Raw genomic sequence first — 12,427 nt, 5'->3', positions numbered from 1 at the left:
ACCCAAGTTCCACCCCTATGTACGCCACCTGGTATTCCAAACTTTACCGACATTTGATATTCCACTTGAATGGAAAAGTAAAATTTTTAAAAGACGAAACTGCCCCTGCGTATTCTTCTTCTTCTCCACCAGACTTTTTTCCTTCCCCCATTTTCTTCTTCCACCATTTCAAGGTATGTTTTACTTTTTCATTGATCCATCGACTTTTTCAATTTAGAGTCATTGAAATCTGTTTGTTTTATCTCAATGCCAGAAGATATTTGTCATGGGCAGCAAGACTGAGATAAACTTAAACAGATTACTCACTGCCGCACCTCGCCAACAGAATCAGACAAAGCTCATGCATGTAAGTGCAATTTTTTTCATTCATGGTTGTGGAATATTAACTTAGGATACATCTAATTATTGGGTTTGCACAAACATAATCTTATGGTTTCTTATAGTATGTTGCTACTCTACGGGAGTTATTAGAACAACTGGTGGAAGAGACTACACCAGAAGGCTTGCCAAGGTTAGCCTTTTTAGTTTCTCTAATCTGTTTGTTTTTTTCTTTCGATACATTAATGATATACACTGGTTTCTTTAGAGATGAACTTGATCAATATTGTTATGAGATATATAAGAAACAAGAAGTGGAGAGGCAACATAGATAATTGTATGATTCCCCTAGTGATTGAGCTATGTTCATGGACTTGGCACACATTTCAGTAAGGTCTAAGGTAAAAGAAAGATAACAAGTGTCTCTACAATGAAGTGTGTACCAATAAAGGACATGTTTTTTTTTCACATTATCACGTCAATCCAACAGCTAACTAGTGATCATTTGTTAATTTTCGTTTCTTATGAAGCAATTTCTCTGCTTGGTCTTTTCAGAATTTCAAAGGCTAAGGAAAATTATTCGGAGAAGATTGAAGCCCTTGCTACCAAATTGGCTGCCCCACCGGTGCGTGTACTGCTTAAGTCTTTTGGGAAGATCTTATGGAAAAGGTTTATTAATTATTTCGTACTAAAAGGGTTATAAATAGAAATGCTTATATCAATCTGTGTCGGGGGCCTTTGAACATGCATAAAACTACAACTGCAGTCTGTATGGATCACCTTTGCCTCAAACGACAAATGTCACTCACTCACGTTTTGTTATGATGTTTCCCCACCACTGTTGATCCAAGATGTTTGAGGGTATCTAAGGACTTCTTCCCTAAGATGATATATATATTTCACTCATTCTACGTCAGTAATGTATTCATAGTTCTTTTGCCTCGAGCTTCTGTTTTTTTTTGTAAAAAAAAAGCATGTAGATATTCATCTAGCTTTCCTATATTTTGAACGTTCAAATTTCCTAATGGAACAGATGAAGCAACTTTTCCGGGTTTATTAGTCGAACCTGAAACTGAAGGAAGCTAGGCATTGTTTTAGTCCTTTGTGTGTTTAGGTTGATTGTTAATTCCCCCACCCTCTTTTAAGCCTCCTTTTTATATTTGTTTTTACATCAAGTCACTTGAAATTGCGTATTATAATTTTACTCTCACAAGTCCAGTAATTCTTTCATCCAGGACTTGAAGATGTGCCTTTCTCTTAAACGGACATGTTCGTCGGAAGCGTATATAGTGTCTTCATAAGCTTATACAGTGTTGTCAACTGACATGTCCGTTTAAGAGAAAGCCTGGTGCTTCCTTTATTTCCTTAGATATGTACATATTTCAGTCTTCCAATGCAAATATCTAATCAGCTTTTTGCTATACATCGCCAGTCTATGCCAAGATACTCTGAGACTGTTGATGTGACTGGAGATGGGCAAATAGCTTCTACAACAGAGGAAAAAACTTACAGTCCTCCGGTATTGCGAAGGAGATTAGTGTACGCTTTGTTTTTTCTTTCGACCTCTATTTTAGTTTTGTGTTTCACTTCTTTCTTTTCTTTTTTTCTTTTTTTCGAACTTGCAAGTTAATTTCATTTTTATGAAATTTGGGCGGAGATATTTTGTCTTTTGTATTTCTAATTTTACATATTGATTGTCCGCCGTCAATTACTCAGATCTCATCCAAAGGTTGAAGATGTAAATCATGAGATTACAGAAGCTGATCCATCAGCGCCTGTCAAGTTGGATGATGCAGCACATTCGCACATCGAAAAGCATAGGTATTCATAAATTTCTGAAGCAGAATCACAACTGGTTGAATACTTGTATATCAATCTTCATGAAAGGAAAAGATTCCAACCTGGAAAACTGCTGATATCTATCATGGATCCTAATCCGTGTGTTACATCGGTTCATCACTTTTTTGGTTATCTTGTCAACAGAAAGCTTCAGGATGACTTGACAGATGAAATGGTCGGTCTAGCAAGACAACTCAAGGAGAGTAGCCTTATGATGAATCAATCTTTGCAAGACACAGAAAAGGTATATGGGATAGTGATCCTGTGAGATTATATTTTCTCCTCTTGAAAACATCATGCACTGTGCCCATTAATTTGCGTAAATTGAAATATAGAACTTAGAAAATTATCCTGATATAGAAATTCGCACAAAATTTTTAGTGCTTTTAAATGAGACGACTGAAAGATAGTGTAGCAGTGTGAGGACTTGTTATATGACAGATTACATGTCCTGCTAAATTTATCTTCCTTTTTAGAAGTACTTACATTTTTCTTCCATGTTAGTTTACTCATACAGCTTTATTGTGGTTTGAACGCAGCTACTTGATTCGACAGAGAAGGCGGTGGAGCACAGCTTAGCAAGCACGGGTCATGCAAATACACGGGCCATGGAGATATACTCGCGAAGTTTCAAAACCACATGCTTTACATGGCTCCTGATCTTTATCATGACGTGTATATTCATCATGGTTGTGCTTCTCATCCGCGTGACATAGAATAGGTGTGGCACTGAGGCCAGGCATGAAAGACATGATATTTTTGTCATAGAATCATCAGTAGCGTTAGGTTTCCATATTGTTTTGCGCCTCTGTAAATTGCTATAGTGATGAAGAGTTTCTTTTGTACCCAAGGAATTTACATTCAAACAGTCCATACCTTGTTGATTTTATAAAGAAACTCTACATAGTTGGGCATTGAAACAAAGAATCAATCAAGAATTTTTTTCACTACGCAAATTACTAGTTGTGTCATATTGAGCAAGTCAATGGGTTTGACCTCAAAATAACGGGGTCATACTAACTCAACTTCCAAAAATACAGGGCTGTAACTCAAAAAAGGCAAAAGAATAAGGGCTAGGGTGTGTAGTGTAAGACACAAAGGGGTGTGAGAAAAATACTCAAAAGCCAATAAAGAAAAAGTACCTTTTTGTTAATTATTAGTAAAACCTCTCTTCTAGTTGCGTGATATTTTCCATGGCGCCTCCAGGTCTTTATTCCGGCACAAGCTCTCTCGCTCTGGTAAAAAGTTTTTTCATTACTACTATCTCTCGGATTTTGACACGTCTCACTTTGATAATTTGTTCATCAACTTATTTATTTTTGGCAGGTAGCTCGTGCTTCTGCCGTCACTGTTGGTGTCGTTTATGGAACCTTGAAGCTCAAGTATCTCAAGGTATTCCGACTGTCCGTATTGTATTTCAGTATTTTAGATTTAGGACGAATTGATTTTAGATCGAAAGCAATATTAAGTGTCAAGACTATCATGTGTAAGTAGTCCATTTTGCTTTAATTTTATCGTAATAAAGAATGGAAATCATTGATAGCATAGGCGTGGATTAATTTCCCATCTAAAGATTTTTTATTATTTTTCTACTTTGCAGTAGAAATGGTTGAGTTGAAGGAAGAATAAGCATTATTTTAAATATACAAAATGAGAACTGGGACGGTGTCATAAGGTGCAATTATGTAATGCCAGTTTTAGGCATGATATAGTCTAATGTGTTTTGGTAGAATGTCATAGTTGATTATGTAGTGACTACTTCTCTAACATCGTCATTTAATCTTTTTCCTTGACGATTATTTAAGGATTTTAAGGCATGAAAATTTGTTCTTCCAAATAATCCTGTTGTTTAACATCATGAGTTTATGGCACTTATTTGTTATAGTAAAAAAAAATAGGATAGTATTGGTCACTTGGGGTTGTTTTCTTTTATTGAAAATTACAGTTGTTCTCCAAACGCCAACATAAAGAAAACTCGTAACTTCTGCTCATTAACATGTAAAGATTGTGAGTCAACTGTGTGTGTTTGTCTGGGAAGGTTTGTGCCGTCGTGAAGATTTGGTCTAGTGAGTTTCAGATATGTGCTTTCGCGAGAAGGCTTATACTAGTGAAATAAATATGTGGTTGAAATAAAGAGAGGACCGTTCACATATAACACTAGCTAAACCCTAATAGACTTGATGTAGAATAACCTAACACGAAGCACATTGGACTCAGAAAAAAGACTTACTTTGGATGAGTACTCTAATAAACTTGATGCTAATGGTGTTACAGGTTACGCTAATACATTTGATATAGATTACACGACTTCTGCTTCATCATAGGTTTTGGACAATACAGTCGCTTGAAGATGAATTGTTTTCATTGGCAATAAACCAAATATTACAAAAACTGTTCAATTATAGAGAAGTTCTTAATTAGAACCGTTAGCGGTTTCTATGTTTTTTTAGGTTTGTGGAATCTCCAGAGCTTTATATACCATTAAGAACAATGGTTGGACCTAGTAACAAGGCCGAAGCATAAAGTTCCACTTCAATGTGGACATAAATTTGTATGATAGTCTAACTTAACTTAAGTCTTGAACTCCAAATGCAGCTGGTATTAATATTTCTTTATTGTTCTTCTCAGGCAAAGGCAAAATCGCACACGAAAGCAGAGGCTAAGGCTCATCACTGAAGTTGAGATGAGGCAAAATATGGTTCATGATTAATTCAAATGAGAAAAAGTACTAGCAGATCGGTGTTTTCTGTTATGTTTTATTTTTAGTTCAAGTTTGATTTGCTTGCAAACAACTCTAGTAGCAGGTTTGATGTAAGTTTTTTGATTCTTTGCTTTTTGTAATGCGAAGAAAGAGTGTTTAACAACTGGTTTTACTGTGCTCTTACAAAAAATAGTCAGCTACTGCATCTGAGGATGTTTTTAGCCAGCATTTATGAATCATATTCAGTGATAACTCACTCTCTCTCCCTCTCAATAGACATGTGACGAATATGCAATGGCCATCTGTTGATTTGTCAGGTATTAAGTTTTTAATTTTCTCACAGGTGGAGGTATGACAATACCATTCATGTGTTCTGTTTTTCGGGGAGTACTTGATCCTTTCCCCCCCATTTTGTGAGTATATGGAACTGCTTCCCCTTTTAATTGAAGTTTCAGGTAGACTACAGAAAACATACTGATGATGATGCACACAGTGGAAGTAGTTGTGGCCTTCAGGCTATATTTGGAATCTGACTAACCCTTTTTTTTTATCGCGATGAATTTCATGAACTTTTCCATGCATGTATTACTAGAGTTTGGAATCCAATAGAAGGATTTAGCAAGTATTTTATCTGCAAGCAAAGCAATTGTTTATGCTATGGATTGATCTTCAATCTGTTTTTAGTTTTGTGGCTAACCATGAGCAGAGCCTATAAAAGCTTGTGACACTTACAATCAGTTGGTATTCTTCGAAAGTCATTCAACTGAACTGTTCCTAATTCATCAGTTTTCCCCCTATTCATTTTGGTCTTCTAAGATAAATCGGTTCCTTACTCTTTCAAGTCAAACAAAGGAAATCTAAAGAGAGGTAGCCTCTGATTCCAATTGTAAGAAAACGTATAAAAATAAGGATACACTCTTCATTGAACAAAAGATACGTATCATCTGCATCAGACTATCAGACATCGCATAGATCATTAAAACAGTGTGATATCGCATACATCATTAAAACAGTGTGATTAGGATTATAGTGACGGGCGTAGATCTCCCCTTCTGCTGATTAGGATTATGGCGACAGGCATAGATCTCTCCTTTTGCGACCCAGTAAGTGACCTTGAGTATCACAGTTTTAGTAAAATTATGAATATTGACAATATCAAGAAATTTTCATTAATAAAATCTCAAGTCATGTATTACTTTTCTTGTCGACCTCCCATCCAATAATTAATACATAGAGAGCCAAAACTCGCCACAGGGGGATTTCACTTCAGACATGGACAGCATACAACAATGAGAATAGTTGTTCCGATCATACCTAGGATACATGCAAGTATGCAACATACAACAAATGTCATTTTTCCAGTTTATCTTTCTTCTCACATCTTCTCTTGAAATCATGAAGCCATTCGATGGATAGGTTGAAGCCCATTATCCAAGACAAGCATTTCGATTCGAATTTTTTTACTCTGAAGTCTGAACTACACTTCTCTCACGGAGCATTTTGCTGGATAACTTAAAACTCATTCCGCCAGCAGAAGCATTTTGATATACTGAATCAACTGCACAAAGTCATAACCTCTGCTAGATCTGCTTCTTACACTTCTCTCAATATGGGCCAACCTTTTTTGACAATGTCATTGATTTTAGCATCAATTTGCTTTTGGGTCTTTTGCGGGCAAAGCTCTGCTGCATAACCATTTAATCTGCTTCCCAGGCTTGACCTTGAAAGTTCCTCTTCTGGCATGTTTCCAATCAGTTGGAGGAGGAACGGGTTTCGCTTGAGCTCAAATTTCTGCCAAACAACAAGAACCAGCTATTGTTAAGAACTTTTTCAAGGCAAGTTACACAATATCAGAAGCTTCCTACATTACAATGTTTCACACGAAAGATCTACTTCTACAATGTCAGAGAACCACATTAAGGAAACTAGAAGTCGATAAAAAGAATGAAACTATGTAGATCACCACCTGATGTTCAGGCTCGGCAGGGTAGAATGTTCCCAAGTGTTGAATCTGTGTAGTCACAATATTAGTCCTTGATTTTGTCTGTTCCCTTTCTTTACTTGCAGCAGCCAACCTCACCTCTTCAGTTCCATTAGTGAAAATTATTGACCTTAAAATACATAACACCACATTTCACAGGTAAGTATAGCTTAAAAAATTATGTTTTTGCTTCTGGCCTTCTAGTTCTAAATGGTGAATATATTACCTGTACTGATTACCAACATCAGGTCCTTGTCCAAAGACTTGCCTAGAATCATGACTAGACCAGAAGACATCCAAAAGCTGCCTAAAATGTATCATTCTTGGATTATACTCAATCTGCTCACCAATTAACAAATCATTACAACAGGTCCCCCAATTACAATGCATGTCATGGATTCGATTAAAAAAAATTAACAAAAAATCAAGTACGAATTTATAAAAGAAAGAGTTAGTTAAAAAAAAAAAAAAAAAAACTGAACAGATTCAGCATGATCACCTAAGCTTCTAAACTCAGGATTGAGTTTAGAACCACCAGAATAACCAGCACTAGTTCTAACAACACCATTCAAGCAACCAAACACAGCTTCAGATCTCCAGAAACTTCCCAGAGCAAAAACTGCTGTTTTTAAAGGCTGCTGATTATTATAATTCATGTTTTGTTCTTTGGCATCTAAAGGAATTTGATCAGGAAATCTTATACTTAAGACTCCTTTAGCCATAAATATGCTGACGACAGCAAACCCTAACACACAAAAAACGACCGAAATTTTCATCTTCGACATGTTTTTCGCTTTTGTTAGATTTGTCTGAGAGAGACGAAGGTTTGCACGGTTGGTTTTCCGGTAAATAAGTTACAGACCCGGTTGTTAAGGAGCCTAATTAACCTATTAGTAAATGGGCTTTTAATTACTGGGATCGAAGAAGAACAACTCCAATGGGCCTTTAGTTACTTAAAGTGCCAATGATACAGAGAAATAGATTTAAGGGACCACCACTTTGGATTATAAAAGACCACATGACACCCCATGTAGATTCTCTCTCCCATTAGGCATTTAGGCCATTACCTTTTGCATTATATGTTTACGTTTTACGTCCAAAATACTCCCACTTGCGTTTCAACATACTCACATGTTCACCCAATAAAAGACACCACAGATCTTGTTCTCTTTTGGTCACCTTACTCATGCTAAGTGCTAAGTGCTAACCACCACTGATTGGGTCCCACCATTTGAAATAACCTTCTCACGTTCACACTTGATCTTGATTGAAGCATCCAAGATATCCATAATGAAAAGGAAAATTGTGTTCTTAGGTTGAGTTTAATGGTCTCCACTATCTATTTCTATCTCTCAAAATAACAGTGTTATACGGATAGAGAATAGGTTTGGGTGAGCAATGGTTTGAACAATTCTACGCCACTTGAACTGATGTAGTTTGAAACCCATTTTTTTCACACCACTCCGAACAGTGCAGAATGAAAACAAAAAAAATAAAATAAAATAAAATAAAAATCATCCTACGCCACTTCAAATAGCACTGTATGAAATTGTATTTTGCATTCCACGCCACTTCAAATAACACTATTTGGGTTTTTACAAATTACGTCACGCTATTTTCTATTCCTCAATAATATTCTCTATATATAAAGAGTTATATATAAATAGGGGAAAAACCACTGCCACTCTCTCTGCTTTTGAGAGAATGGAGAGCCATTGCACGAAGCCCTTAGAAGTTTTTGTATATGCGACTCTTAGACACCAGTGCTTTCTAATAAACTTAAAGAAACAATCATTACAACAGGGGCAGTTCCAACTTCCAAAACTATGTATGTTGTCGGCCGCCCATGACATGGTGGTTGTTCCACACTTCCACTCACATTCACATGATCGCGCCACTTTGACACAACTGATGAACCACTCGACTACTCGAGCACTACTTTTGAAGTTTACCATTCTGCATTATAGAACAAAATGCACCAAGAGTTTGTAATATTTTCTACGAATCAGAAAAAATGAAATTTTCAAAATTTTCTCACAATTGCACCAGGTAGTACCGTAGTACTGTAGTAGTATAAATGTATAATAGTGTTTCGGTCACTCAACTAGTCAAAGCCGTAAGAAATTTCAGTTTTTCACCTCACTTTTTTCCCTATAAACTGGGCGACGTTGCCCCGAAGATGACACAGTACAAATTGTTAACCTCGAAAAAATTAGTATAGATGGATATCTGGCGCTATCGATCGTATCAAGTTACAATGCCACAAAATATCGTTTCAGTTCTCCAAATTACTACAGATATCACACGATATATATCGTCAATTTGTACTATTTTTTTTAATTGGCAAAGAATTATAGTGACAGCTGTAGGATTTGATGTGTTTTCTGTAGTTTTTTATGTGAGGTTGTCTAATTATTCATTGTCAATTTGTACCATAGTACAAAATATCAGGATATGGGTATTTATCGATATTCAATTTCTGGATATGTATCGTGGATATATCCCCCTCTTTGGGGATATTTGACATTGTTTCACATGCAAATATCGTGGGTATATCTAAAATATCGAAAAATATCGTGGATATTGTGGATATTTCTTGATATATCATGATACATTATTTATATTTATTTGAAATATAATGGTAAATATTAAATAAAATTATTATATACACAAAATATCCCCAAATATCGCAAAATATATCCAAATATCCCCAAATATCCCCAAATATCGCAAATATTACAAATATCGTTGAAATATCACCGATATTTGCAGTCGTATATATCTCTGAACATATCGTGATATTTATATATCTTTTTCTGGAATATGGATAGATATCCCCAAATATCGGGATATATCGGGATATTTTGTACTATGATTTGTACCATGGTTTCACTTTCCAGGTCTTTTGGGCTTAAATGCAACCGACACCAGAACGATCTGTGTCTTAAAGTCTAAACTTAAACTTACTAATATTTCCGCGTATTAATTATTACTGTCTTTTCCTCTTTTCTACCGCATACTTACTTTCTTCACTCCACAAATCTCACTGTCTAGAAACACTTCCCGTGATTTGTAGAGACAGAACTTCATCTTCTTGATCTTCTTTCTCTCTTACTTGCAAGTACGTGTTCCAGCAGTGCAAAAAAAATGGGCGCTGTTTCACTAAAAATAGGAGATGGAACAGCAAGATTCAAAAGAGCTACACTCTGTTCATCAGCTTTAAATGCACTTATGCTTTTCTCAGTTCTCACAACAAATCTCTTTGCACTCTATGCTTTCACTTATTCACCAAACAACAACCAACCAGTCCACCACACTCATAAAAACATGTCTTTGATCTCAGAACAAGTTTCTTTAATCCTTAGAGAAATAGATTTATCTCAAAAGAAACTAGCCCAGATGGAAAAGGAAGTTCTTGGGTATGAAAACATTGATATTTCAAGACCCAGTGTTGCAAATGAGCTTAAATTGTTCTTGCAACATCATTCATTGCCTTTAGGGAAAGATTCAAAAAGTGGGATTACTGAAATGGTTGCTTCTGTTGGTCATTCTTGCGAGAAATCGATTGAACTTTTGTCTCAATATATGAATTATAAGGTTGGTGGAGCTTGTCCTGATGATTGGAGTCTTGCCCAGAAGTTAATATTGAGAGGATGTGAGCCATTGCCTAGAAGGAGATGTTTCGCAAAGGCGGTAAATAAGGTTGGTCTTTTACCTTTTCCTTACTCACTTTGGAAACCTATTAGTGATAAAATTGTTACTTGGAGTGGACTTGGTTGTAAGAATTTTTGAGTGTTTGAATAGTAAAAAAATTGGTAGAGATTGTGTTGGTTGTTTTGATTTGGTTAATGGAACTGAAAAGTATAGATTTGTTAAGGCTAAAAGTAAGAATGATTTTCTTGTTGATGATGTTTTGGATTTGGGGAGTGGGGGAATTAGAATAGGACTAGATATTGGCGGTGGGTCTGGGACCTTTGCGGCGAGGATGGCAGAGAAAAATGTGACTGTTGTAACACCGACATTGAATGTTGATGCCCCTTTTAATGAGTTTATTGCTGCAAGGGGGCTATTTCCTATGTTCTTTAGTTTAGATCAGAGGTTCCCCTTTTACGACAATGTGTTTGATCTGGTTCATGCTGTCGATAGTTTAGGCGAAAGGGGCCGTCAAGAGAAAATGGAGTTTTTGATGTTTGATATTGATCGGGTTTTAAGAGCTGGAGGCTTGTTTTGGTTGGATAACTTTCATTGTGTAGATGAGGAGAAGAAGATGACTCTAACACGGGTAATTGAGCTATTTGGATACAAGAAGTTGAAATTGGTGGTAGGAGGAAAAATGGTTTCTTCTGGAAAGTCTCAGGTTTACTTGTCTGCTATTTTTCAGAAGCCTGTAAGAGTACAATCGCACTAAGCTTGCTTTGACTGGTTTTAGGTATGGATGCTATTGTATTTTATATCTCTTCTCACACAATATGTGTGTAAATTCTTTGCCTTAACATCTGCATGAAATTTCTTTTGTATGTTGAATAAGTGAAGTGCAAGTTGTTTCCTTGCCATACTGCGAAGTGGCAGTGGAGGGAGATCCTGTAATTTATTGTTGTTAATGAGAGTAGTGGTTAATTACAGTAGCAGGATTATCTTGTACCATTAAGCTCTTTCAATGAAAACACACTAGCAACAAGACATCTGCCTGGTAGATGTTGTGCTTCATATTGGGAAAATAGGGTTTAGATCATTGAGCATTTGAAAGTGAATAAAGCACAAAAACATGAGTTAATGTGGTGTCTCTTTCATAACCAGCATAAATTGACAATTCACTGAACTGAAAATCACGTTTTGGCTAAGCACCAAAATAATAAGGATTGTGATGCCAAAGACTTTTAGTAAACGTAATAAGACTTCTATGCATTTGTAGTTGGTGTAATTTTTTGTTAGGAAGGATGAGGCGGGATGTTTAGCATGGGTGTTTTTTAGATCCTTTCCTAAGAGTATGATTAAGAAGCTTCCCAGATAATTATATTGGAGATAATGGCTAGTTGCCCTTGTAGGTTCCAGACCCCCTAACTACCTTCTGTACACTTTTGTGGAATATCAGGAAGAGCAGAGTAACTCATCTTCCATTAGTATTTGCTATGGGTATGTATTATTGTTCCAGACTTTCAGTTTAATAGTTCGCTCGTCTTTCCCTAACATTAACTGTGAAAGTGATTCTGAAGCACTTGTTCCAGAGTATATCTTGCATGTTGAAAACATACTTCATCTGCAAAGTCTTGTGGATGTTTGCGCTGTATACAAGTAGGGTGATGTAGAGTAACATCAACGAAAGGTTCACACAGGTACTCTCAAAAGTCAAAACTAGGAAATCTGCACAAACTCAAATGCAGTTTGCGAATTTGTCCAAAGTCCAAACACACACATTCTTTTCTCGGTTAATCAGGCTTTGCAAGTATCTTGTTTTGAATTGCCCTGTAACCTGTTATCTGACCATGCTTTGTGCCTCCTTCACGTTCTACTCGATATAAGTTAGTGTGATTCCTCTTATCTTACTTTCATTTTGGTAGGATTGTTTATATCATAATTAGATAAGTGAA

General features: G+C 36.2%; 3 protein-coding genes and 1 pseudogene across 6 annotated transcripts; 3 read left to right on the top strand and 1 right to left on the bottom strand.

Moving 5' to 3' along the window:
• Positions 1-47: 47 nt before the first annotated feature.
• LOC147501343 (Membrane fusion protein Use1) lies at positions 48-3,081 on the top strand. 3 transcript variants are annotated; one of them, XM_086606361.1, is made up of 8 exons: positions 48-173; positions 254-346; positions 444-511; positions 874-943; positions 1,751-1,857; positions 2,035-2,139; positions 2,302-2,401; positions 2,697-3,081. In XM_086606361.1, the coding sequence occupies exons 2-8, from the start codon at positions 266-268 to the stop codon at positions 2,871-2,873; spliced, it is 708 nt and encodes a 235-aa protein (XP_086462487.1). In that variant the 5' UTR covers positions 48-173; positions 254-265; the 3' UTR covers positions 2,874-3,081. The 3 variants fall into 3 exon arrangements, with proteins under 3 accessions (XP_086462487.1, XP_086462489.1, XP_086462488.1); XM_086606363.1 differs by having other exon boundaries at positions 107-173; positions 257-346; XM_086606362.1 differs by having other exon boundaries at positions 135-158.
• A 117-nt stretch (positions 3,082-3,198) lies between these two features.
• Positions 3,199-5,110, top strand: LOC147501342 (uncharacterized). The gene is made up of 3 exons (XM_086606364.1): positions 3,199-3,395; positions 3,484-3,549; positions 4,786-5,110. The coding sequence occupies exons 1-3, from the start codon at positions 3,351-3,353 to the stop codon at positions 4,831-4,833; spliced, it is 159 nt and encodes a 52-aa protein (XP_086462490.1). The 5' UTR covers positions 3,199-3,350; the 3' UTR covers positions 4,834-5,110.
• Positions 5,111-6,004: 894 nt separating this feature from the next.
• Positions 6,005-7,699, bottom strand: MSRA5 (Peptide methionine sulfoxide reductase family protein). Its single transcript, XM_086606360.1, has 4 exons — positions 7,319-7,699; positions 7,066-7,181; positions 6,825-6,969; positions 6,005-6,649 (listed from the first exon to the last, which is right to left on the bottom strand). The coding sequence occupies exons 1-4, from the start codon at positions 7,622-7,624 to the stop codon at positions 6,452-6,454; spliced, it is 765 nt and encodes a 254-aa protein (XP_086462486.1). The 5' UTR covers positions 7,625-7,699; the 3' UTR covers positions 6,005-6,451.
• Positions 7,700-9,846: 2,147 nt separating this feature from the next.
• LOC147501340 (putative methyltransferase At1g29790) lies at positions 9,847-11,480 on the top strand (annotated as a pseudogene). Its single transcript, XR_015221319.1, has one exon. The product of XR_015221319.1 is annotated as a putative methyltransferase At1g29790 (transcript).
• The last annotated feature ends 947 nt before the right edge of the window (positions 11,481-12,427 follow it).

The sequence above is a fragment of the Coptis chinensis genome, chromosome 4 (assembly GCF_015680905.1).
Source record: "Coptis chinensis isolate HL-2020 chromosome 4, ASM1568090v1, whole genome shotgun sequence".
Taxonomy (NCBI): Eukaryota; Viridiplantae; Streptophyta; class Magnoliopsida; order Ranunculales; family Ranunculaceae; genus Coptis; species Coptis chinensis.
The sequence above is the reverse complement of the archived record's forward strand: the minus strand, read 5'-3'. Positions and strand labels throughout refer to the sequence as shown.

Coding starts and splice junctions, on each gene's coding strand:
- MSRA5 (XM_086606360.1), bottom strand. CDS start 7,624: ATGTCGAAGATGAAAATTTCGGTCGTTTTTTGTGTGTTAGGGTTTGCT. Junction 7,182..7,318: donor GTGATCATGCTGAATCTGTT/CAGTTTTTTTTT, acceptor TTAATTGGTGAG/CAGATTGAGTATAATCCAAG. Junction 6,970..7,065: donor GATGTTGGTAATCAGTACAG/GTAATATATTCA, acceptor ATGTATTTTAAG/GTCAATAATTTTCACTAATG.
- LOC147501342 (XM_086606364.1), top strand. CDS start 3,351: ATGGCGCCTCCAGGTCTTTATTCCGGCACAAGCTCTCTCGCTCTG. Junction 3,396..3,483: donor GCACAAGCTCTCTCGCTCTG/GTAAAAAGTTTT, acceptor TATTTTTGGCAG/GTAGCTCGTGCTTCTGCCGT. Junction 3,550..4,785: donor TGAAGCTCAAGTATCTCAAG/GTATTCCGACTG, acceptor TGTTCTTCTCAG/GCAAAGGCAAAATCGCACAC.
- LOC147501343 (XM_086606361.1), top strand. CDS start 266: ATGGGCAGCAAGACTGAGATAAACTTAAACAGATTACTCACTGCCGCA. Junction 512..873: donor ACACCAGAAGGCTTGCCAAG/GTTAGCCTTTTT, acceptor TGGTCTTTTCAG/AATTTCAAAGGCTAAGGAAA. Junction 2,140..2,301: donor TCGCACATCGAAAAGCATAG/GTATTCATAAAT, acceptor TCTTGTCAACAG/AAAGCTTCAGGATGACTTGA.